The sequence below is a fragment of the Scylla paramamosain genome, chromosome 42 (assembly GCF_035594125.1).
Source record: "Scylla paramamosain isolate STU-SP2022 chromosome 42, ASM3559412v1, whole genome shotgun sequence".
NCBI lineage: Eukaryota > Metazoa > Arthropoda > Malacostraca > Decapoda > Portunidae > Scylla > Scylla paramamosain.
Genome location: NC_087192.1, coordinates 1,185,001 through 1,207,500, shown reverse-complemented (window position 1 = coordinate 1,207,500; position 22,500 = coordinate 1,185,001). Strand labels below are relative to the sequence as shown.

The 22,500-nt window shown below is 44.4% G+C and overlaps 1 protein-coding gene across 1 annotated transcript in view; it reads left to right on the top strand.

Moving 5' to 3' along the window:
- LOC135093218 (protein PRRC2A-like) overlaps positions 1 to 19,413 on the top strand; it is a 66,717-nt gene extending 47,304 nt beyond the window's left edge. Inside the window, exons 9-14 of the mRNA XM_063992204.1 lie at positions 11,307 to 12,821; positions 14,080 to 14,219; positions 15,681 to 15,844; positions 16,504 to 17,295; positions 17,929 to 18,040; positions 18,887 to 19,413. Of these exons, the coding sequence (XP_063848274.1) occupies positions 11,307 to 12,821; positions 14,080 to 14,219; positions 15,681 to 15,844; positions 16,504 to 17,295; positions 17,929 to 18,040; positions 18,887 to 19,079 (2,916 nt within the window). The 3' untranslated portion in view covers positions 19,080 to 19,413. The remainder of the gene's footprint in view (positions 1 to 11,306; positions 12,822 to 14,079; positions 14,220 to 15,680; positions 15,845 to 16,503; positions 17,296 to 17,928; positions 18,041 to 18,886) is intronic.
- The last annotated feature ends 3,087 nt before the right edge of the window (positions 19,414 to 22,500 follow it).

Below are 22,500 nucleotides of genomic sequence, written 5' to 3'. Positions count from 1 at the left end.
CCCAAGTTTAATGGAGTAAATTTCCTTTTTTTCACTATTTTTCAATCAAATAAGATTTTTATATGAGTTATCAAATTAGTTGAGTTGAGTTTTCTGTTTCACCAAATTGTGGAAACCTATATTTAGTTGATTTATCTGTTAGTTTCATGAAATTCTGGAGACCTCCTTTTTTCATATATATATTGTGGAGTGCAGTTAGTTAAGCCTTAAACCTAACATTCCAACCAGGGAATCACAAGTGTGGAATATTAAATTGGTCACAAAATATACTTAGAGTACCTGACTCAGGAGGAGATAATCACAAATGGGGAATGGAAGGCAAAAACAAAATACTTATTGTTTGTTGTATTAAATCATCAGTCTGCGTTACTGCAATTCCTCGTACAAGTGTTCACAATGTGTCAAGGAGGGAGTCACAAAAGAGGATGAAGTCAAGTGATGCTGTGCTGATTATAAAGAACTGTGTCGTTAATGTTCTACTTAACTGTGATCCGGGATGATGGAGTGAAAGATTCATAGAGGTGGAGAATGAATGGAGTGATGTTGCTACGAAGATTTAGTGATGTGCTCTTGATTACTAAGAACTAAGGGGTTGGATTACCTTAGCTACTTAAATAATTTTTCTTAATTACTCAACTTAATGTGACATGAGGGTGTAAGATGAGTTAGACTGGAGACGCTTGAGTTTGGTCTATTGGTGTTGGTTGAAAATTACTTTGATAAAGTAAAAAAATACAGTGAATATAACCCAAGATTGAAACCAAGACTGCAAAACAAACTGTACAAGGATCATCTGGAAGAATTTAACTTTAAGTTGACTTTAACTTTAAGTCTTCAAAATTTTGAAGGTAAAACAATTTGGATGTAGGTATTAGGCTATAAATTGCAACCAACAGCTTCACAAGAAATGATGTTCACAAGATCAAAGCATTTTTTTTTATATGTCAAAGCAAAACACTTCTTTTAGTCATGCTATTGATATGCGGAACAAACTGCGTTCAGAAATAATAATCCAGTTCAATTAAGACCTCACATTTATACATTCACACTGCCTAACACCCTCACTCCTTTGACTCAGTACTTACCCCATCATTGTCCATGTTTCTATCTGCCATCATGCTGTAGTGAGCTAAATAGTATTCTTCTCATCCCTCACCCTCCCAGCCTTCCTGACCCACTGTTGTGAGCCATGATTGAAACTTGCAAGTCTCTCTGCATCACAGATTAGTAGCAGCTTTCCTTTATTATACCATTTATTTATTTTTTGTTATCTCAGTGTAAATAGTGATGGATCAGGGTGGATGGCATGAAAAACCAAGATTGTGTATTTTTATAGAAGGGAGCAATGATCTACTTTTTATTTTATTTATTTATTTTTCTTTTTTATGTTGTTGGTCCCTCCAGTGTTGGAAAAAAGAGATCAGGATAGACACCATGGGGAAACAAAATCTGGTCACCACTCAGACCAGTAACACAAAACTCTACATTTGATTATTAGCACATAAGCATCCTCCTATATTAGTTTTGTGGCCTCACTGCCCAAGGGAGGAAGGGAGTGGTGGAGTGTTAAGTGAGGATAGGGATAAATGACTGGTGGTGAGGAGCATTGAGAGTGAGAGGAGAGGGTGTAACAAATGGAAGTGTGAAATGAGTAAGAGGTCAGTGATAGGAGGTGTGCAGTGAACATAGTGAAGGGAAAGGATCAGAGGAAGTGTTAACAGCCATATTTCACTTCTAATTTGTAAGGCATTAAAACTATACAATGTTGTCAGTTTGATTCGTGCTGGGATGGGAAGCGAAATTATCTGTTATTCAGTTGTGTTGTAAACGTGTGTTTTTAGTTATTATTTTTCTCTTACTGCTATGGTCTTCCTTTGCTAACTTTCCTAGCACTGTAAAAATTGTTTGCATGGAGATGCAGGAGAGAAAAAAGAGAAAATGAAAGGTTAATTGTCTTTTTACACTGTAGAAATATTGACGAGAGCTCAGCACGTGTGTAGTGTCTTAAAGCTATGGGTATTGAAGGGAGAAATATGTCCAGCAGTGAAAGGGTTAATGAAGATATCACTTGCTGACAAAACAAAATAATAACAAACAAGATTACCTCTGAAACCTACTGGCAATTTAATGAGTGACTGAAATACCCTAATTGATTGGTCTTGGAATGGCAGACAAACTACTTTATAGATCTTTATCACACAAGAAATAATAACACAGGCAAATTTTAAAATGGATGATGTTCAACTCCAAAGTGTAGATAGAGAAAACTTGGTGTTATTGCCTCTGCAGATCTGAAACCTTTGTACAAAACAGTGCCTTTGAGCTCAACTTCAAGGCAAGGTGTGGAGTGATGCACAGAAGTGGTGGTGGAGGGTGAGGCCGGCTGGTCCGCCCTGCTAACAAGCATGGGTGTGGGCGTGCTCAGTCACTAATCTGCATGGATGGCTGTCCACTCTTGCTTCACACTCACTTGTCTCAGCCCGAAAGGCAGCCTAAGACTCACCGCTGCTCTGCCTCCCACCCCTCAACTAACACATGGCAGTCTAGGCAGGCTCGTGTCCACAAAATTGTACCACCACATCACCCTGACAAGTGGCTCTCCCTACCCCCGGGCACCTTGTCATTGTGGGTGCAGTGTTGCTGGATCAGTAATTTATCTCCCTGTCCCTCCCTCACTCCCTCACTCTGGGGACAAGCCAATGAGTTGTGAGGCTGAGTGGCCCTTGTGGTTCCCCAGAAAGTAGAGGATCACCAATAGTGGTGTGTGTGTGTGTGTGTGTGTGTGTGTGCGTGTGCCTTCGTGCATGCGTGCGTGCGTGTGTTGGCTGCCACTCATGTATCCTGAAGGACAGACAGGACATGGCCCATGGCTTGGGACTAAGACGTTTATATCCAAGAAGTTTCATGAAGTTTTGCTGTGTGGTAGAAAATCAAAGTGTTATGTTATGTTGAGGTGCAATGGGTCACAGTTGTCTCTGCTGAAGACAGAATATTGCTGTTGTAGACATCTTTTATACTGTGTGGAATTTGAGGAGCATCAGTGTCTGGACTCCCACTGGTTCACTTCCCAGCACTCTGCCCTTCATGAAGCAATGCCTATACTGAACCATGACTGCTAATGTGGCATTCCTGTGTTGTGCTGCTTTGTAGTGTCCAGACCTTAGAGAGTGATGTCATGTCGTGTCATTGCCAACTATATAAAAAGAACTCAGGCAGTCCGTCAATAAGAGTCTAGGCCGACAGGTTATGTATCCTCTCAGTTGTCAAGAATGCACTGTAAAACTGACCTATTCTCTCTGGCTCAAATTTAGATGGATATAATGAAAGTCATGTAGTGGGACTGTGTGTGTGCATGAGAGAGAGAGAGAGAGAGAGAGAGAGGGATCCCAGTGGGTGTAAGAGTCCTGAGTCCCTTAGTTCTTTTGGCAGAGAGCAAACTGCATAGCAAAGCAGCAGACCCAGCGAGAAAGTACTGATGGAAGGGGCTGAAAATAGCTCTCTTCCTCCTCAATCCCTTTCTCTGTGGATGAGGAAGACTTCCTCCTGACTGTCTTCACCAAACAGTGCAGGAAGCGGCTCAAAGTTACTGCTCTCCTCCTGCTCCCCTACTCTTGTGAGGGAAACCAAGCCAGCTGTGCCTCAGGTCTGTCCTTACTCGCGTCAGTGACTACAACAGTGATGAGTGAATACAGTAAATATTAGTCTCTGTTTTATTAGTGACAAATGTTCTTGGAAGAGACTAGAAAAATGTGTATGGTGATGAAGTTTTGCTGATATATACTTCAAGAAAAAATGAAAAGAATGAAATTAGTAAGAAAAATAAGTTTTCTGGAGTTTTGGCGAAAAAAAAAATAGAAATGTGAGGAAATTGAGTTTTGTTGAAGTAGTTGAGGGAAAAAAAAAGTTTGGTGATAAGAGTAAACTTTATTTTCCCGTGGTTGGCTGGAGCGCGCATCTTGCCGCAACACAAAGCAATAACAAGCATCATCACACTTGGGACGTCACACACGAGACTTACTGGGTGTCGCATTTCACAGCGTTAGGTTAGTGTTTTGCAATAACTCACTCAGAAACGGGCGCCTAATCTGAAACCACGAGTCATGAGAGGCGGTAGATATGCAAATGAACTGTGAACTAAAAGAGTGACCTGGGATCGAACCCCAAGACAGGCCACACAACGTTCAAGCCAGTGTGAAGGTGTCGGCAGTCGAGTAACAACCAGACTCGCTTCCACTTTTCTTAGAGTTTCCCTTCATTTTAAATCCCCGATCTACTAAGAATATATTTGTCAGGTTTTGCCAGCAGTATGAGCACATCAGTGGCTTCGTGTTTGAGAGGAAAGTTGGGTGGGAGGCAAGACAGATGAAGGTGTTGCGAAGCGCGTTTGATTCCCGACTCTTGGCTTCTTCAGGGGTAGAAGCCAAGAGCGAAACTGTACGTCAGTAACTCGCCTCCTAACACCTCTCTTGACCTTCACTCCCAACTTGCCTGAATGTGTCATCATTGAGGGGAGTCACACAACACTGTAGGAGGCGAGTTCAGGAGGTTACTCGTCTGAAGCCAGGACGGTACCGGCAGTGCACATGACCACCAAAGATATGGTCTTGGAAACGGTACTGTAAATAGTGAGATGCAACACTTGGGAACGGTGATGACTACGAGTATTGCATTAGTTCACATTGCAAGATCTGTGAAGGTATATTTTTTATTAATTATTTCATTCATCTATTTTTTGGGGACTAACATCTGATGATAAGGATGTTTTTTTTTTTTCTGTCGCTATTTGAAGTTATGTTGTTAAGTGAGTTTTCATGGCGTGAAATTGTTTTAAAGAGAAAGTTATAATAAAGAAGATAATGAGCGTGCAAAAGAAATGATTAATGGGGGACTTGTACTTCCAGGGATACAAAAATATACATGGGTAGAGAAATCGGAGCGAATTTAATTGGTTTGTTGTGAATCATGTGGTTAGCGTTCGTGTTGCGTGTATGTGCGTGTGTGTGTGTGTGTGTGATAACAGGAACGTAGGTGAAGTGACCTTACCTGGGCCACTGTAATTATTTATGCTTCACTTTATGTACTACTATCACGCAGCGTGGCCGGGTGTGGCAATCCTCTGGTGTAGTAGACGCGACACCTTTGTATTTCTTTTCTTATTTATGCCTTCATATCGTGTGTCTACCTAATCCGCGAAATTTTGTCATGATGTACAGAAGATTTATTTATTTATTTTTTTGTCATCCATTCACAAAGATATAGTGTCGTGTAGTTTACTCATCTGTTTATCCATCAATTCCACCACATTTTTTTTTCCTTTTTATTTTCATCTACCTAGTTTCCGAAATTTCTCGATACTGAACTACATTTTTTTTTCATTGTAGTCTGTGTTATTGCAGTGAGGGTAACTTGTCAATACTGCACCTCTCCAGGAGTTCAGCATACACATAATGAACGCTTATATTGCATCCTTCAGATTTCACCTACATGATCATCAAATTTCTGATCGATATTGTACAGACGTTGTTTTTCGCTGCAGTCTTTATTTATTCTAGTGAGGCTAACTTATCATACACGTTCAGAAATTTAGCAGACACGTAATCACCCCATTTATACAAACACAATTTTCATGTCCTTATTACCACGTCCTGCCTGAGCGAGCGAGCGTCACGTGTTCAGAGGCTTCAGTATTCGGGAAGGCGGCGGTGAGAGGCAGCGTGTGTGTGTTTGAGTGTCGCCAGCCAGCAGGGGAAGCGATGGCCTCAGCAGACTGGTGAGGGAAGGTGCCGGGATTAAGACTCGAGACTGATGTAAGAATGATCGACTTCACGCCTCAGGGAAACGTTCATACTGGATCTTGTTGGAATGGCGAGGGAAGGCACCGTGGCCAGGCCTGATATTAGGATTGTCATTACACTTTTCATCGACGTTCTTTCCTCCTGTGGTTATATATTAGTTAATTTATTCATTATTCTGAGCGACATTTTGACGTGACTTCCTCACTCGGCCAACTTCCTCTGCTCCTATGGTTATTTACTTTTGAGCGACGTATTGACTTGACTTAGCGCATTTTTACTTATTTATTTCGGGTGGCTTTGTGGTACTCGGCTTGCGTCGCGGGCAAGTACGAGTTCACAGCAGCTCTTCACCCGGGAGAAGCACGCAGCGGACTCTCGTAGCCTAAATCCCAACGGCACCTTACGACCATAATTCAACTTTCAAACTGTCCTGCGGTAATGAATAACTACTTAACATCGTTGCAATAATGAACTACTTATGTACATCGTTATGATCACACTTTGGTGCCTTCCGTATGTGTGTGTGAGTGTGTGTGTGGTGGCATCCCCGTAATTCTCACTTACCCCATCGCATCTCAGCATTTCAGTCACAGGGGCGAGGCGCACGCACTTCAGTTCTGTCGCTTCCTGTGTAGACTTCACGTAAATAATTATGTACTCGAGTAAACTATTGAGCACCGTAAGCACTGATGCCTGTGTGGCTCACTAGGACGTGGAGGACGACTTGTTGATATTTGTGTGGTTTTGGGACTCGAGGAACGGTTAGAGAACTCGAAAATAAATCTTGAGATGTCACAAAGAAAAACAAATTATTACATAGTGCATGTGAAGAAGCAGGAGGGGGAATGAGAAGGGATGAACCAAGTTGAAATAAAAAAAGAAAAAAAAAGTGCTGCTTGGTATTAGCTAATAGATGGCGGCTCGTGTCTGATGGGTAATGTCTTTCTTGTATAGCTGAGAGAGGAGGAAGGAGTAAGGTGAAGGGTTGAATGGGCGTATTTTTAAAGCTGGGAGGGAGGAAGGGAGGGGTACGTGAGGTTTAAAGCAAAGAAAGCGTGGAGGGATTGGGTATGGGGAGGGAATGGGAGGGAAGACATGTGTTTGAAGTGGAGGTGAAGGTGCGAGGAGGGAGGGAGGGAGGGAGGCCATGAGTTCCAGGTATGAGTGGATGCAGAGTGCGGCTGCTGGAGGAGTTGTAGTTGGAGTGCCTTAGGGAAGCGTGCTGTCACCTTCCTCATTAATATGTGAGCGAGTTTGTGGGCTTAAGTAGAACACCAAACGGCAGATAGCTTAGCGGAGTGTAGCGCTGTCTGTGGCTGTGCGTGTATATATGTGTGTGTGTGTGTGTCTGTTGGTGTGTAGTGGCTGAACGGTGGCGGGGATCTTCTCAGTGCAACATTCCAGAGGGCTGCTGGGACGCAGGGCTCGTGGGTTGGCACATATATGGCGTGATAGTGAGAGAGACGCACGCCTTTGCTGTCTTCGTTATTATAGACCTTGCTGTCACTCTTAGTAGTCGCCTTCCGTGGTCTCGGGTCTTGTGGACAGCGTGGGGGTGTTGTGATTGAGCTGAGGCGACTGTTTGGCGGGGACAGCAGTAGTGGCGGGGGTGTAGATGTGTTTGTTTGTCTTTGCGTCACGCCACGAGCGATGGTGGCGGTGACGTGGATGAAATAATATTGTCTTGTATGTTTTTGTTACCGTACGAGCAGCGTTAGGTGGAGGTAGCGTTGGTGGCGGTGATGTAGATGTGTGTGTGTTTTTTTGTTTTTCACTTTTTCACTTTTTCACAAACACTTTTGGCAGAAATAGTTATGGTGGCGGTGGAATAGTTTCAAGTACGTTTTTTCTTGTCATTCAAGGTTTTTTTTTTCCCCCTTTTGAGCCAAGAAAGGAAAATTAGATCATTGTTTTTGTTTGTGTTTGTTGTTTTTCCTTGATATACAGATTCTTGATATTGTGTACTCTACTTCTTGCCTCTAGGATTATTTATATTGCTTCTATATATATTATGAATATATATGAATTATAATTATATATATATATATATATATATATATATATATATATATATATATATATATATATATATATATATATATATATATATATATATATAAAGTCTTGATCACATTGATCATATACAACCTTGAAAAGAATAAAATGTGATTGGTTTGTATTGATGTTTGATGGAACGTACCTTGAGAGAGAGAGAGAGAGAGAGAGAGAGAGAGAGAGAGAGAGAGAGAGAGAGAGAGATTCTAAGCTGTGATACTGATGAACTTAATTACTCCTCATATGATAAAGGAAAAAAAATGAAGTTGCATCTCATTACATCATTGGCATCAGAGAGAGAGAGAGAGAGAGAGAGAGAGAGAGAGAGAGAGAGAGAGAGAGAGAGAACCAAAACTATAAATTGTAAAACACTTCTTACCTTACCTTACCTAACTTAGTCTAACCTAATCTCACAATATTTTTTTACCATACCTTCGCAAATTTCGTCTGACTCACCTTACCTTACCTTACCCTACCCAATCTTACCTTCAGCCAACAATAGCACCCCATCACTACCCCCCTTCTCTCCTCTCACCCTTCCCGCCTCCCACAGTCCACCTATCACCCATCCGTCACCCTTATGCTCTCGAAAGCTCACCAAACACGTGCGCAGGAAGGAAGGGAAGGGAAGGGGAGGAAGTAGATATAGGAAGTGAAGGAAAGAATGTTGAAGATGAAAAAAAAATAAATAAAAAGTGTATGTATTTTTATTTTGAAGATATAATGTGTTTGTGTGTGTGTGTGTGTGTGTGTGTGTGTGTGTGTGTGTGTGTGGCGGGCAGTGTCCCAAGCAGCTGAAGAAGAAAGAAAAAAATAGTGAAAAAGAAAAGTTTGTGTCAACATCTGTGCGTCACCTCCTCCATATTAATTACTACCCCTCTATTTTTTTGTGCAATAAAATATCAATAATTGTTATTGATGTTTGATTTGCATAAATACCTTGGTGATGATATTATTATTATTATTATTATTATTATTATTATTATTATTATTATCTTTTTGTAGAGATTTTTATTATTTATTTTATTTTATTCTATTTTTCCACCAGTTTCATGAACTTAAATGATATTTTCATCAGTATTTTAATTTTTAATCAGTTTTATTTTCTAATCTCCATTTTATTTTATTGACCATTTAATTCGGTTCTGCAGTTTATAATTTCAAAACTCATATCTGTGTGTGTGTGTGTGTGTGTGTGTGTGTGTGTGTGTGTATGTGTGTGTGTATGTGTGCGTGTGCGTGTGAGCGGCTGCCCTGCTTGCCCCATTGTGCATCATGCCAACAAAAGCAAGGCAGCGCGGCGCTTTACTCACATCGCAGCTTCTCTCCGTCCATCTGAGTCACGTTTCCTCACCGCGCCAACGGCTCTCGCGCCCCGTGGCTCCTGACGCGTCCCCTTCACTCCCCAGCTTGTTCCCGACTTCCTGTTGAAATTACATTATCAAAATCTTCCTCCAGCCTACCAGTAATTAGAAATATTTCTCTGCGCTGGAAGATTACGCGATGTTACACATTTCGCGATGCTTGAGTACAGCTTTTGATGCGCAATTGATATCACGCGACGCTTCAGCCCTCTAACGCATTGTTTCAAATTTTGGATGCAGCAGCTATCTAAAGTATTCCAAAAAATTTATCTTGTAATGGTATATACACATTTGTTACTGCTCGGCGTAGCAACTTTACAAATGGTAGATATTTCCCTCGATCTGGCCTTTTAACTGCAATACTTTTACGCCTGTCTCCTTAACACTGCCTTCGTGCTCCGCGGTACGACACCTTTACAATCACGAAGCTTTCCATACTCAACATTGCAGCTTCTACCTACAAACAGCCCTGCATATCACCCTTGTCCCTGCTTTCAGTATGTCTTAAGTAATAACTAACACTCTATAGTCATGTCTTTATCAATGTTCTGGAATGCTGTTATGTACATGTCTGTGATGCAGTGCCGTCGTGTTCGTGTAGTGTGTGTGCTGGACGTAGGAATGTGTAGGCATGTGCATGACGGCGGCAGTAGAGCAGTGCAGAGGGAACGTCAAACACTTCAGCACACCAGCGTGAGGGAAAGGTTCAGGGTATGATATGAAGCCACCACCACCACCAGTAGTAGTAGTAGTAGTAGTAGTTATAGTGGTAGTAATGGTGGTAGTGGTGATGGTAGTAGTTAATTTTCAGCTCAACTCTGCAAGGTGTGGGTGGGTGTCGCAGCAGTCAGGCCACCCACGCATCCACAGCCGTCGTGAGTCCCCGGGGTAGTGTGTTCCCAGCGGCGGGTCGTGAGGAGAGGTGGAGCTGCGCCATCGTTACCGGGATTGCTTTCCGGTGACTGGAAGGAAACTCACGGCAGCCTGGACAGTGACGCCACGCGAACAGCCCGTCTTCAGTGGCCTCGTGTTATCACTTAGACATGCTGGACTCCCTGTACTTTGCTTGTGATTGGAACTAAATAATTTTTACGTGGATACCTCGCCTCCACTTACAGAGGAGAGTCATTTCCACAACATCAAGTAGCAAAAATTCGATAAAAGTAGTTTCCCCGCATGAATCGCTAAGATATACTAGTATTCGACAAATTCGCTAAAGTTCGCTTCAAATCGCATCTCACGATTCCTGATACCCAGTCTGTCTCTGTCTCATTATCTATAAAGCTACCTGCAGCCTGATTCAAAAGCCAAAGGAAATGTTCATTTAAAAAGCTGCTGGAGACGGACACACGACACCCTACATTCACATTTGTAATATCATTAATCGTGATAATAATAATAATAATAATAATAATAATAATAATAATAATAATAATAATAGTAATATCAGCCAGTCTTAATTCTGCTTGAATTAATTTTCATTTCCATTTCGGTTGACGCCTGAGGAGCGGCTCAAGGCGCAGCCACCCTGAGGCCTTTGCTGTGCTGGTCCTCGTGTTTCGCGGCGACTCCACACATTCCCCGCGTTCCCGGTGTTCGGCATTATTTGCGTCAGTAAGGACGAGGAACACGCGCAGCCCCGCCTCCCTCCTGCCTCCGTATTGGGCCCAGTAGTGGTGCTAGGTAGTGGTGCTAGTCGGCCTCTCGCCGCTCCCCCTTGGCCGCAGCGATTCCCGCCATTCTAACAGTCACATGTTGCCGCGGCGCTGTGTAGCCAGGGTGTGTGGCAGGGGTGGCCAGCATGAGTCCCGGCGGCGGCGATGGTGGTGGAAGCACATGGTGATCATCTTTTTCAAACATTTGTGTAGAGAATGCAACCCCGATAGGTGGAGATGCACACAAGGTTTATAGCACAAACAAGCTTTGGATAGGACACCTCACTCGAGCCAGGCTTCACCGCCACCACCAGTACCACCACTACCATCGCCGTCTCCTTTCGCGGGCGTGATCTAACGCGCTCGTCAGGCAGCACGTAGGGGCTACAGTAGAGGTGCATGTATTGAGTGTTCTGGGTGCATGTGCATGCTTGCAGGCCTTGGTCAGCCAGGAGCCTGGGAACATGGAGAAGAAACCTCGCGATTCCGGAAGCATCGATGACCCTGGCGAGCCGCCGCTAACCGTCGCCTCCGCCCTGCCCCCAGAGCGCACCGGCAAGGCCATAGCCCCGTCACCGTACGAATTTCATTTCGATGAGAACGAGTCGGCCAGTGATTCTCCGCCGCCGCTTCCTTGCAGAGAGAAAAAAAACAAGCATCCTCAGAAGGCGCCCGACCTCCCGATTCTTCCGCCAACAAACAAGACCGCCCCCGCCGCTCTGAAGAGCCCTGAGGACGAGGCCCCGCCCGTGCCGCGTCGCCCCAACAAGCTATTGGTTCAGTCTATCGCCAGCAGCGCCCCTCCCTTGCCCGGCAGATCGAACTCGGAAGAATTAATTAGCGCCCAGCCACAGCGACCCTTCGTCAAGACGCCGTCTTCACCCATGCTGCGGGTGGGTGGAGTGATGCACAGAGTGGATTGTCCCTCCTGGTGGGAGGCGATGCGCACCAAGGACATTCAGCGACCCTTGAGTGACTCCCTTCGCTCCTCCTCCCTGGGCGAAGGTCTGGTGGAGACAAAGAGTGAGCCACTGGCCTGTACCTGCGGCGTCTTGAGGCCCCTGAGAGCTCAGAAGCAGTCCAAGGAGAAACGCTCCTCAGGCGGAGAATATGTGTGGGTGAAGCCGCAATCTTACCCTGACCACGATGAGCCGCGGCGCATTCCACTCTACTCGTGGCATTCAGACACCGCTGCTGAACGTATGCGACTGCGACACTCGTCTGATGGGATCCAGCCGTCGCAGCTGTGCACGGGAAACAAGACGCCTCGCACTAAGGTATACGAATACATTATTCCAGTGGATTCCCCGGTGAGCTCCCCACCCACACCGCCAGAGAGATACGACAGTCTCTTCCTCGACCCGGAGCACAGCCACAGCACCAGCTCGCTTCCCTCCAGTGTCAACTCTCTGGAGTCTCCTGACGACCCGCGGGACAACGGCGCCGTGCCCAAGGCCGCAGGCGCGGGGCACCAGCCGCCAGCATCCAGACGGAGGACTTTGCATAATAAAGATCTCCTTGGAAAGGCTGAAGCCTTTGATCACAGTGAGGGGCAGGCGAGTGTGGGTCACCCACACGAGCCAGTGCGGGGCGGGGCGGAGGAGGCAGAGGAGAAGGAGAAGGAAGAAGGTGGTGCTACCGGTGGCGGCTCCACGCGTGACGTCACAGCACTTGGCGATAACCTGGAGTCCCTATACGATGTGCCCCGCGGCGTGCCTGAGGCCATCTATGACGTGCCCCGTTCCTCCTGCCCCCGCACCCGTGATGCAGCCGCCGGTGACCATGCCCCTGAGGCTATTTACAGCATCCCACGCCCTTCCCCCAAGCCGAATTCAGGCGTGAGCTCGCGCCTTCCCGACGAGGAGCAGGACGAGGGCGTGGCCGCGAATCTCCGAGGAACTGCCAAGGAGGCTCAGGAGTCCAGGAAGCCTCCGGGGCACTGCGACATAGAGGTAAGGCAGAGTGTCTTCAACCTGGCCCGCCCCGCCCACCCTTCCCAAGGGCTTGGTGTGGGCAGCCGGTGTGGGTCGCTGGCGCCGATCACGTCCCTCCCCTCCTGTCTGAAGGTGCGTTGTTTGTTTGTTTGTTTGTTGTCAATAAAGGTAAAGGATCGGTGAGGAGAAAGGGAGGAGCAAGGAGTCCTTCCCTCCCTCCCTTCCCCTCCTTTCCTTTTTTTTCCTCCTACATCCGCCTGCCCCGCGTGTCTCCATAATGAGGTAAGTGGCCCGCCCGTAATGTTTGTCTCATTACTGTTATGTATCCACCAACTTATCTGTTTGTCTGTCTGTCTGTCGGTCTATCTGTCTATCTGTCTATCTGACTGTCTGTCTATTTGTCTATCTAAATAGCTATCTATCCAATTTCCTTCTTTTCTCCGTTAACTCATTCTCTCTCTCTCTCTCTCTCTCTCTCTCTCTCTCTCTCTCTCTCTCTCTCTCTCTCTCTCTCTCTCTCTCTCTCTCTCTCTCTCTCTCTCTCTCTCTCTGTCTCTCTCTCTCTCTCACACACACACACACACACACACACCCACACACACACACACACACACACACACACACACACACACACACACACAACCACACACACACACACACACACACACACACACACACGGGAATACTATGCAGCCACGTACGTTTTGCATGTGCACTAAGAAGCCACTGCATGTGTACCTTGAGTCATGCATACGTACACACACACACACACACACACACACACACACATACACACACAACAGCCCATGTACGCCACTGGCTCTTCCTTATCTGTGTGTGTGTGTGTATGTGTGTGTGTGTGTGTGTGTGTGTGTGTGTTTGTGTGTGTTTCTTTCTCTCAGTTTTTTTCTTTATCCTCCTCCTCCTCCTCCTCCTCCTCCTCCTTAACTACTGGTTTTTCTTTACCACATATGAAAGTAGATCAGGAAGAAGATGGAGAAGAAGAAAAAGAAGAAGAAGAAGAGGAAGAAGAAGAAGAAGAAGAAGAAGAAGAAGAAGAAGAAGAAGAAGAAGAAGAAGAGGGAGAAGAAGAAAAAGATGATGATAGATAGATAGTTAAGAAAAAAACTGATGTTAAAAAGTAAAAAAAAAAAAAAAATATTAATTGCAAAGTTCTCTCTCTCTCTCTCTCTCTCTCTCTCTCTCTCTCTCTCTCTCTCTCTCTCTCTCTCTCTCTCTCTCTCTCTCTCACACCCGGCACTCTCCTCTCCCCCAGGGCTCCAGAAGTCCCCTCATGTCCCCCGGCGCGTCCCCCAGGGTGTGTCGGAGAGATGACGTCATTCCCCCACCCCCTGTGCCCCCCCGGAAGGCAAGCCCCGCCCCCAGCCCCCCTTCCACCCCCGCCCCGGCAAACAGGTGAGGGTCTGGCCAGGTAGATTGATTGAATACACTTCTCCTTGTGATTCTTGTCGTAACATGTTGATATTTTTTTCTTTTTCGTTTTTTATATATATTTTTTATCTTATTATTAGCTACTTGTATGTATTTATTTATTTATTTATTTATTTGGTTAGGTTAGGTTAGGTTATTTACTTGTCGTTATAACACCTGTTCATTTTTTTATTTTTGAACTTATTTTTTGCTTATTATATTTTTATTTATTTATTTATTTTTTATTTTTTTTATTATTGAAGGTCTGTCTTCGTGGCTTTATTTCTTTCTTTATTTAGCTGTTCATTTATTTACGTGGTTAGTTATTTATTTCTTAACGTCATACATAATACCTGCTAATTACCTCTTTACCTCTAATTACCTCTGTTCCTTCTTATTTTTAGTGTCAATTAAGTTTTGTTTACCTAGATTTATTTGATCTATTTATTTATCTATTTATTGATGCGGTTGTTTATTTATTTGGTATCATCATAATAACTGTTGATTGTTACTTTTTATCATTCCTTCTTATTTGCTTACCTGAATTAATTAGTTTATTTTTATTTATTTGATTATTTATTCAACGTCCGTGACCTGTACGTGAATGAACGAATTGATGTCGTAATTATAACTGTTTATCCTGCCCATCACAACTTACTCTTGATCTTTGGTGTTCCTTGTGACTTTCCTCCTCGTTTTCTAACTCATCTTCATTTAAGTTCTCCTCTTCTCCATTTTCTTCTGTATTTTGCCTCCCTGTCTCTCCTCTCATTCCTGATCCCATATCTTCTTCCTTTGCTATTCGTGTTCTCTCCTTTATAGATGCGAGGATAATTTTTTGGGGTAACTGAAGACTGTTGTGAGGTGGAAAGGTGGCCAGGTGGATGGACAGGTGGACGTGCAGGTGTTAGAGAGCTACCAAGAGGGAAAATGTTTACGTAGAAGGGTGTGTAGTGTTTAAAAGAAGAGGGATTAAATTTTCCATGCATAGGTAGACGGTGAAGGATGTGAATGTTATCAAAAAGAAAAAAAAATAGTTATGTAGAAGAGTGTGTGGAATTTAAAGGTGAAGGAATAATATTTGGGGATAACTGAAGACCGCTACACTATTAAAAGAGGCTTAGGTGAATGGGAGTGAGTCTTCATAAAGGAAAGGAAATCAGTTATGAGGGGAGATTGTGTGTGGAGATTACAGGTGAGAGAATAATTAAGTTTTCATGCCCACCAAGGACTAGTGATTTGATTATTCTGAGAGATGAGGTGGAGATGACCCAACGCACAATTGCACGATTCAGCTGGGAGATGAGAGGGAGATGATCTAGCGCAGGGAGATGATTAACTGCTGAATTACGGTGGGAGATGAGGGAGATGACTTTCAGACCAATGGAGATGACGGAGACGAGTGGGAGTTGACTTTCTAACACCAAGGGCGTGTCTGGCTTGCAGGTTAGAGGTGGGAGAGGTGGAGGAAGATGAGGACATGCCCCTAGCGCCGCCCCGTACGGCAACCTCCACGCCCACCATCATCACCACGCCCACTACGCCGCCCCGCACCGTCACTATCGTCACCCTCGACCCCAACAACCTGTCCATTGAGACCACTTCGTCAGGTAGGTCCTCCTTGTCACCCTCAGTGCCTTGTTGACTGGCATTGCTCACTTCTCACTCGGTTTGCTAGCGCTGCTGCTCACTGCCTCACCCACTCTTCCACTCAGTCACTCATTCGGTTACTCTCTCTCTCTCTCTCTCTCTCTCTCTCTCTCTCTCTCTCTCTCTCTCTCTCTCTCTCTCTCTCTCTCTCATTCACTCACTTATTCATTTATTTTTCCGCTCACTCTCTCATTTACTCTGACTCATTCACTCTCTCACTCATTCATCCACTCTTTCAGTCACTCAGTCAGTCTGTCACGAGTTTCCTCACTCATTCTTTCATTCACTCACCCACGCACTCACTCACTCATTCACTCTCTCCTTCACTCACTCATTGGTTCACTCCTTCACTCACTCTCTCACTCACTCAGTCACTCACTCACTCACATACCCAGTAACTCACTTCCCTGGTCAGTCAGTCAGTCAGTCACTCTCACACTCACTCACTCACTCACCTTACCACTGAGACCTCACTTCCTCACTTGTCACTCACTCTCACCTCACTCTCCTCCACTCACCCCCACTCACTCACGCCCAGGCGCACCCACCACTGCCATCACCGCCACGCCTCTCATCACCACCACCACTGCCACGCCTCTCACCGCTCCTCCCTCCTCAGGCTCCGGCAAGGACGCGGGGCGGAAGGGCGGCTCCTCCTCTCCAATACGGGCGCGGCCGGGCTTCGTGCCGCATATTGTGCCTCGGATCAGCAAGTTGATGCGCACCTCGGGATCCAACCCCTCTCTCTCCTCCTCCTCCTCCTCCTCCCCCACCTCCACCCCGGCCACCACCCCGACGCCGGCGCCCGTTCCCACCCCCGCCACCACGCCCACCCCGTCAGCGCCGCCCTTCCCCTCGCAGTATCTGGGAAGCGGGTCCTCGTCACCGTCCTTTGTTCCCGTGACGCTCCCCACCAGCCCCAACCCCTCCGCCAGGCTCCAGCAGCAGCAGCAGCAGCAGCAGCAGCAGCCCGGCTCGCCCCTGGGAGGGCCGCCCCACCACCACGGCGCCGTCCCCGCCCGTGGCCCGTGTCCTCGCCCGTCACGGTCATCACCTACACCCCCATCATGCCCCAGGAGGACTCACCGGAGGTCCCCACCACCACCACCACGACCACCACCACCACCACCACCACCGCCACCACCACCATGCCCGTCACGCCGCGGCCACGCACCATCCTGCCCCCCCCAGGCCTCCCTCATGCCCCCAACACCCTCCACCAGCCCCTCCCCGTCCTCGCCCTCCTCCATCACCTCCTCCACCTCGTCCTCGTCCTCGTGCTCCACCTCCACCTCGAGCGGGGACGTGGACCGGCGGCCGAGCGGCACGAGCCACGCGGGGGAGCTGGAGGACATCCACGAGGAGCCGCCCTACGAGAACACCACGCTGCCGCCCCCCGCAGACCCCCCAGGTGAGCCCCCACCCCCACAACACCCCACCCCACTCCAACCCACCCCGCAGTGCCTTGGCACACACACACACACACACACACACACACACACACACACACACACTCTCTCTCTCTCTCTCTCTCTCTCTCCTCCTCCTCCTCCTCCTCTCCTATCAACACGGTAGAAACATTTAAGCATAGGCCAGATAAGCACCTGGCATCAACTCCCTCCCTTCTTCAGTATTTCCTCCTTCCTGTGACTTGAACTCTTTCAGGAGGGAGGTTTCAAGACACTCATCCTCAGTGGGTCTTTTTTTTTTTTTACTTCATTTTTCCTGTCCTTGGCCGGTGCCCCCTCTTACATTAAAAAAGAAAAAAAAAAAAAACTCAACCCACGTAATTCACTCCTGCATATTCTTTTCTTTTCTTTTCTCAAGTACAATAAACAGTAACATGATTTTCTGTCAACCTTTCCTAGCACACTCCATGACTCCATGACTGTTCCTTCCTTCAACCTTGCTGTCCTGCCTCTTACTCATAGCACAGTGATACCATAGTCACCAGACAGTAGGGGATGTTGATGTCTGCTCTTTCCTTTATATTCCTTTGTGTTCCTCTTCTTTGCCCCTGACGCTCTCTCTCTCTCTCCTTCAGCGTGTAATACAACGGCGAAGAAATCAGCCACCGACTCTGATCTCCCCAACTTTCCCGTCCCGACAGCCCCGATGCTCGCCAACATGACCAGGTCCCTCTCGGCCGACAGGAGGTAAGGGGGGAGGAGGGGGACGTGAGGAGCGGAAGGGGGGAAATGAGAGGCGTGAGGGAACAGCTAGGGTGAAGTGATGAAGGTAGGAGATGCTGGTTTTGTTTTATGTAAGAGGGGCGCTGGTTAGGTGTGATATAACGAGCAGGAAAGACGGAAAAAAGGAAAAAAAAAAAAAGACTAGTAAGGCGCCAGTTCCGAAAGAAAGCTTAGAAGTATCTTATAAAATTCGCATTAGTTATTTATTGTTTGTTTGTTAGTTGGTTAGCTGGTTATTTAGTGAGTTACTCTGGTGTTTGTTGAGGTTGTTATTGAAGGAAGATATTGAGAAAGTGATATTTTTTTAGAGTGAGATAAAAAGAAAAATACTAATCATAATTTTCCTCTTTTTTTTCCCTACCCTTTTTCTTTCCTTCCCCATTCCTTTTCCTTCCCTCCACTGCCCTTCCCTCTTCTTCCTCGACCTTTCCTTCTCTCTCCATTCCCTTCCCCTTCATACCTTTCCTAACCTAACCCACACACTATCACTTCACCATCTCCCCTCTGTATATCCTCTCCTTTCCTCTCCCCTCCCTGTTTCTTCCCTACGCCTTCTTCTGTTCGTCTCCCCTCCCTATTCTCTCTCCTCCCCCTTCCTCTTGTCTTCCCTGTACCTCCTATCCTACTCTTCCATCCCCTTCCTCCCTTCTCTCATCCCTATCCTCTCCGTCTCTCCTCCCTACGTACTCTCTGTTCTTCCCTACGTCTTCATCTTTTCTTTTTATTCCCTCTTCTATCCTTCTCTCCTTGTTGCTTCCCTTCATCCTCTCCTATCCTTTTTCTCCTCTCTACCTCCCCGTCCCTACGTAGCATGAACGCGTCGGAGGGCGGCGAGAACGAGGACGCGCACACGGCTTACGAGAACCTGCACATGGACTACCTGGCCACGCTGACACACGAGGGGTTCACGCAGGAGGAGGTGATCCGCGCGCTCGTCATCACCCACAACAACATCACTATGGCCAGGGATATCCTCAGGGAGTTCTCATCCAAAAGGAGTTAAGGGCGGCGAGGAGAGCGAGACACCTGTTGGCAACCCTCGCATCTCAAACCACAGACTCCTACTTCGTCTCCTCCAGCAAAAGCGTGTTGGAAGAAGTGCTGGGCAGACATCCCTTGCCAATCGTGTTCTCTCCCCACGCCTGCTCGCCCCGTCGCCCCTCCCCCTCTCCCTCTCTCTCTCCCAGGACTCGGCGGCAGGCTCAGGGGCGCGGCGGGGTTGGTGTCTGTCTGTGGGAATCACCGTCGTGTGTTCTTATGTTGTACATAGTTGAGTGGTAGGGCGTTTACTGCAGGGCCGCACTCCGCTCCGCCCGCCGCCGCCCCCGTGGTGGCGGCGGCGGGTGGCGGTGGGTGGTGGTGTTACTACTACTGCGATTATATTACTACTACTACTACTACTACTATTACTACTACTGTCATTATTATTATTATTATTATTGATATTATTATTATTATTATTATGGTTATGATTATTATTATGGCCACTGTTAGCGTGGTGATGGCAATGGTGTGCGGGTGGTGACAGTGACTGGTGTGACACCCCCCCAACCCCCAGGAGATCCCCCCCCACCCTTTCCTTCCACTTCACCTCGTGCTATAGTACTGTACCTCTCTCTCTCTCTCTCTCTCTCTCTCTCTCTCTCTCTCTCTCTCTCTCTCTCTCTCTCTCTCTCTCTCTCTCTCTCTCTTATTCTTCCTTCTCACTCCTGAATTTACCCTCTCTCTCTCCTCTCCTCCTCATCTATCTCTCTCTCTCTCTCTCTCTCTCTCCTCTCTCTCTCTCTCTCTCTCTCTCTCTCTCTCTCTGGAAAGCTGGACATAATTACGTGTGTGTGTGTGTGTGTGTGTGTGTGTGTGTGTGTGTGTGTGTGCGTGCGCGCTTATGAGTTACCTATTTTTTTTTTCAATCCCAGCATTCTATTTTCTTTCCTCCTCCTCCTCCTCCTCCTTTTCCTTTACCACCACCACCACCACCACATCCTCCTCCTCCTCCTCCACCTCCTCCTCGGGTTCCACAAAGGGGTGAGTTGCCAAGCAGGAATTAATCAGTATTTTCTTTTACCAGTACTAATTATATTAGTCACCACTGTTGCCGTCTGTTCCTCCCTCATTTTACCAAACTTTTTACGGGAAACTAATGTAATATAATATATTTTTTTGGTGGTGTGGGAGTAAGATTGTATACACGACAGATAAGAGAGAGAGAAAAAAGAAGGAGTATTTCTATGTTGTTGTTGTTATTATTATTATTATTATTATTATTATTATTATTATTAATATTATTATTATTATTATTATCATTATTACTATTTTTATCAATATTATTATTACTGTCCGTCTGTCTGTCTCACTAAGCTCTGATTGCACAAGACATGGCTGCCAATAAGCACAATTTCAACGCACAATTTTAATATACATACATACATACATACATACATACATACATACACAGATTACAGTGTATACATAACAGAACAGCTTTTTCCTTTTCCCTCTCATATATATATATATATATATATATATATATATATATATATATATATACATATACGCACGTACATATATATTCATACATACCAGAACACTTTTTGTCTGATTATTCCCATACATACATACATACACACATACATACATACATACATACAAGTATTTTCGAAGAAGAAAAATGACAATATATTTTTTTACGTTTCATAATGTACAGTACCTTCCCTTATTTGTTCATTCATCTATTTTGAGAGAGAGAGAGAGAGAGAGAGAGAGAGAGAGAGAGAGAGAGAGAGAGAGAGAGAGAGAGAGAGAGAGAGAGAGAGAGTTAAACAGACAGACAGACAGACAGACAGGCGTAATAAAGATGATAAAAAAACTTGTACTTTACTTTTAACTTTCATTATTATTATTATTATTATTATTATTATTATTATTATTATTATTATTATTATTATTATTATTATTATTACTTGCTTACTTATTTATTCATTTATTTTTATTTATTTTTTCATAAGCGAAGAAAACTATTTTAATTTCAACTTTTCATATATATATATATATATATATATATATATATATATATATATATATATATATATATATATATATATATATATATATATATATATATATTTTTTTTTATTTTTTTTTTTTTATTTAATTTTTTTTTTCTCTTTCTTTTCTTAAAGGAACAACATATATATTTTCTTTTCATCCACGTGTGAAATTAAAAGTATAAGGGTGGAGGAAGTATAGGCTCACTGATACTTGTGTAGGGGATCGAGTACTGAGTGAGCCTTGCGTTATGGGTTTGGATCGTGTTTAGAAGCATTCCGGTATCTTATATTGTGTTTGTGTTTATGTTTGTGTTGCTGTTGTTGTTCTCCTTTTGTTTGTGTTATATTGTAGTTAAGTACAGTACCTTATTTAATTGCTGTGTTATGTGTTTTGTTTTATAAGGAATAAGTTTATTATTATTGTTATTATTATTATTATTATTATTATTATTATTATTATTATTATTATTGTTGTTGTTGTTGTTGTTGCTGTTGTTGTTGTTGTTGTTGTTGTTGTTGTTGTTATTGTTGTTGTTGTTGTTATTATTATTATTATTATTATTATCATTATTATTATTATTATTATTATTATCATTATTATTATTATTATTATTATTATTATTATTATTTTTATTATTATCTATCGTCATCTATACAGTATTAGAATGCTTGGGAACACACACACACACGCACACAAACACACACACACACACACACACACACACACACACACACACACACACACACACACACACACACACACACACACACACACACACACACACACACACACACACACACCCAGAGAGAGAGAGAGAGAGAGAGAGAGAGAGAGAGAGAGAGAGAGATTTCACTTGTTTACGTATTTAATAGTTTATTTATTTGTTTATTTATTTACTTATTCATAGATTATTTTTTTTGATACATTATGTTTATGTATAATGTTGTGTTTGATTAGGTTTGTATTGCAAAGGCAGGGAAATATATTTAAATTAGGGTTATTTTGTTATTATTTTCATTATTGTTATTATTATTATTATTTGACATTGGATTCTTATCATTTCAAACTTTATTGTGTGTCATATTTTTTTTTTTTTTTTCAATCCTCAGTCACGAATCAACATTTCGTATGTGTAAATTTTGTGGGAGAAAGGAACAGCGAGAAGAACAACCATTAATAACAACAATAATAATAATAATAATAATAATCATAATAATAATAATAATAATAATAATAATAATAATAATAATGAACAGCAGGTGACTCACAAATCATTCTTGTGCCAAACGTCTTTATATCAATTCTATTCTTGTATTTCTTTCTTTCCTTTACTTTTTTTTTTACTTATTATTTTTACAAGGTGTTGGGACTCAATT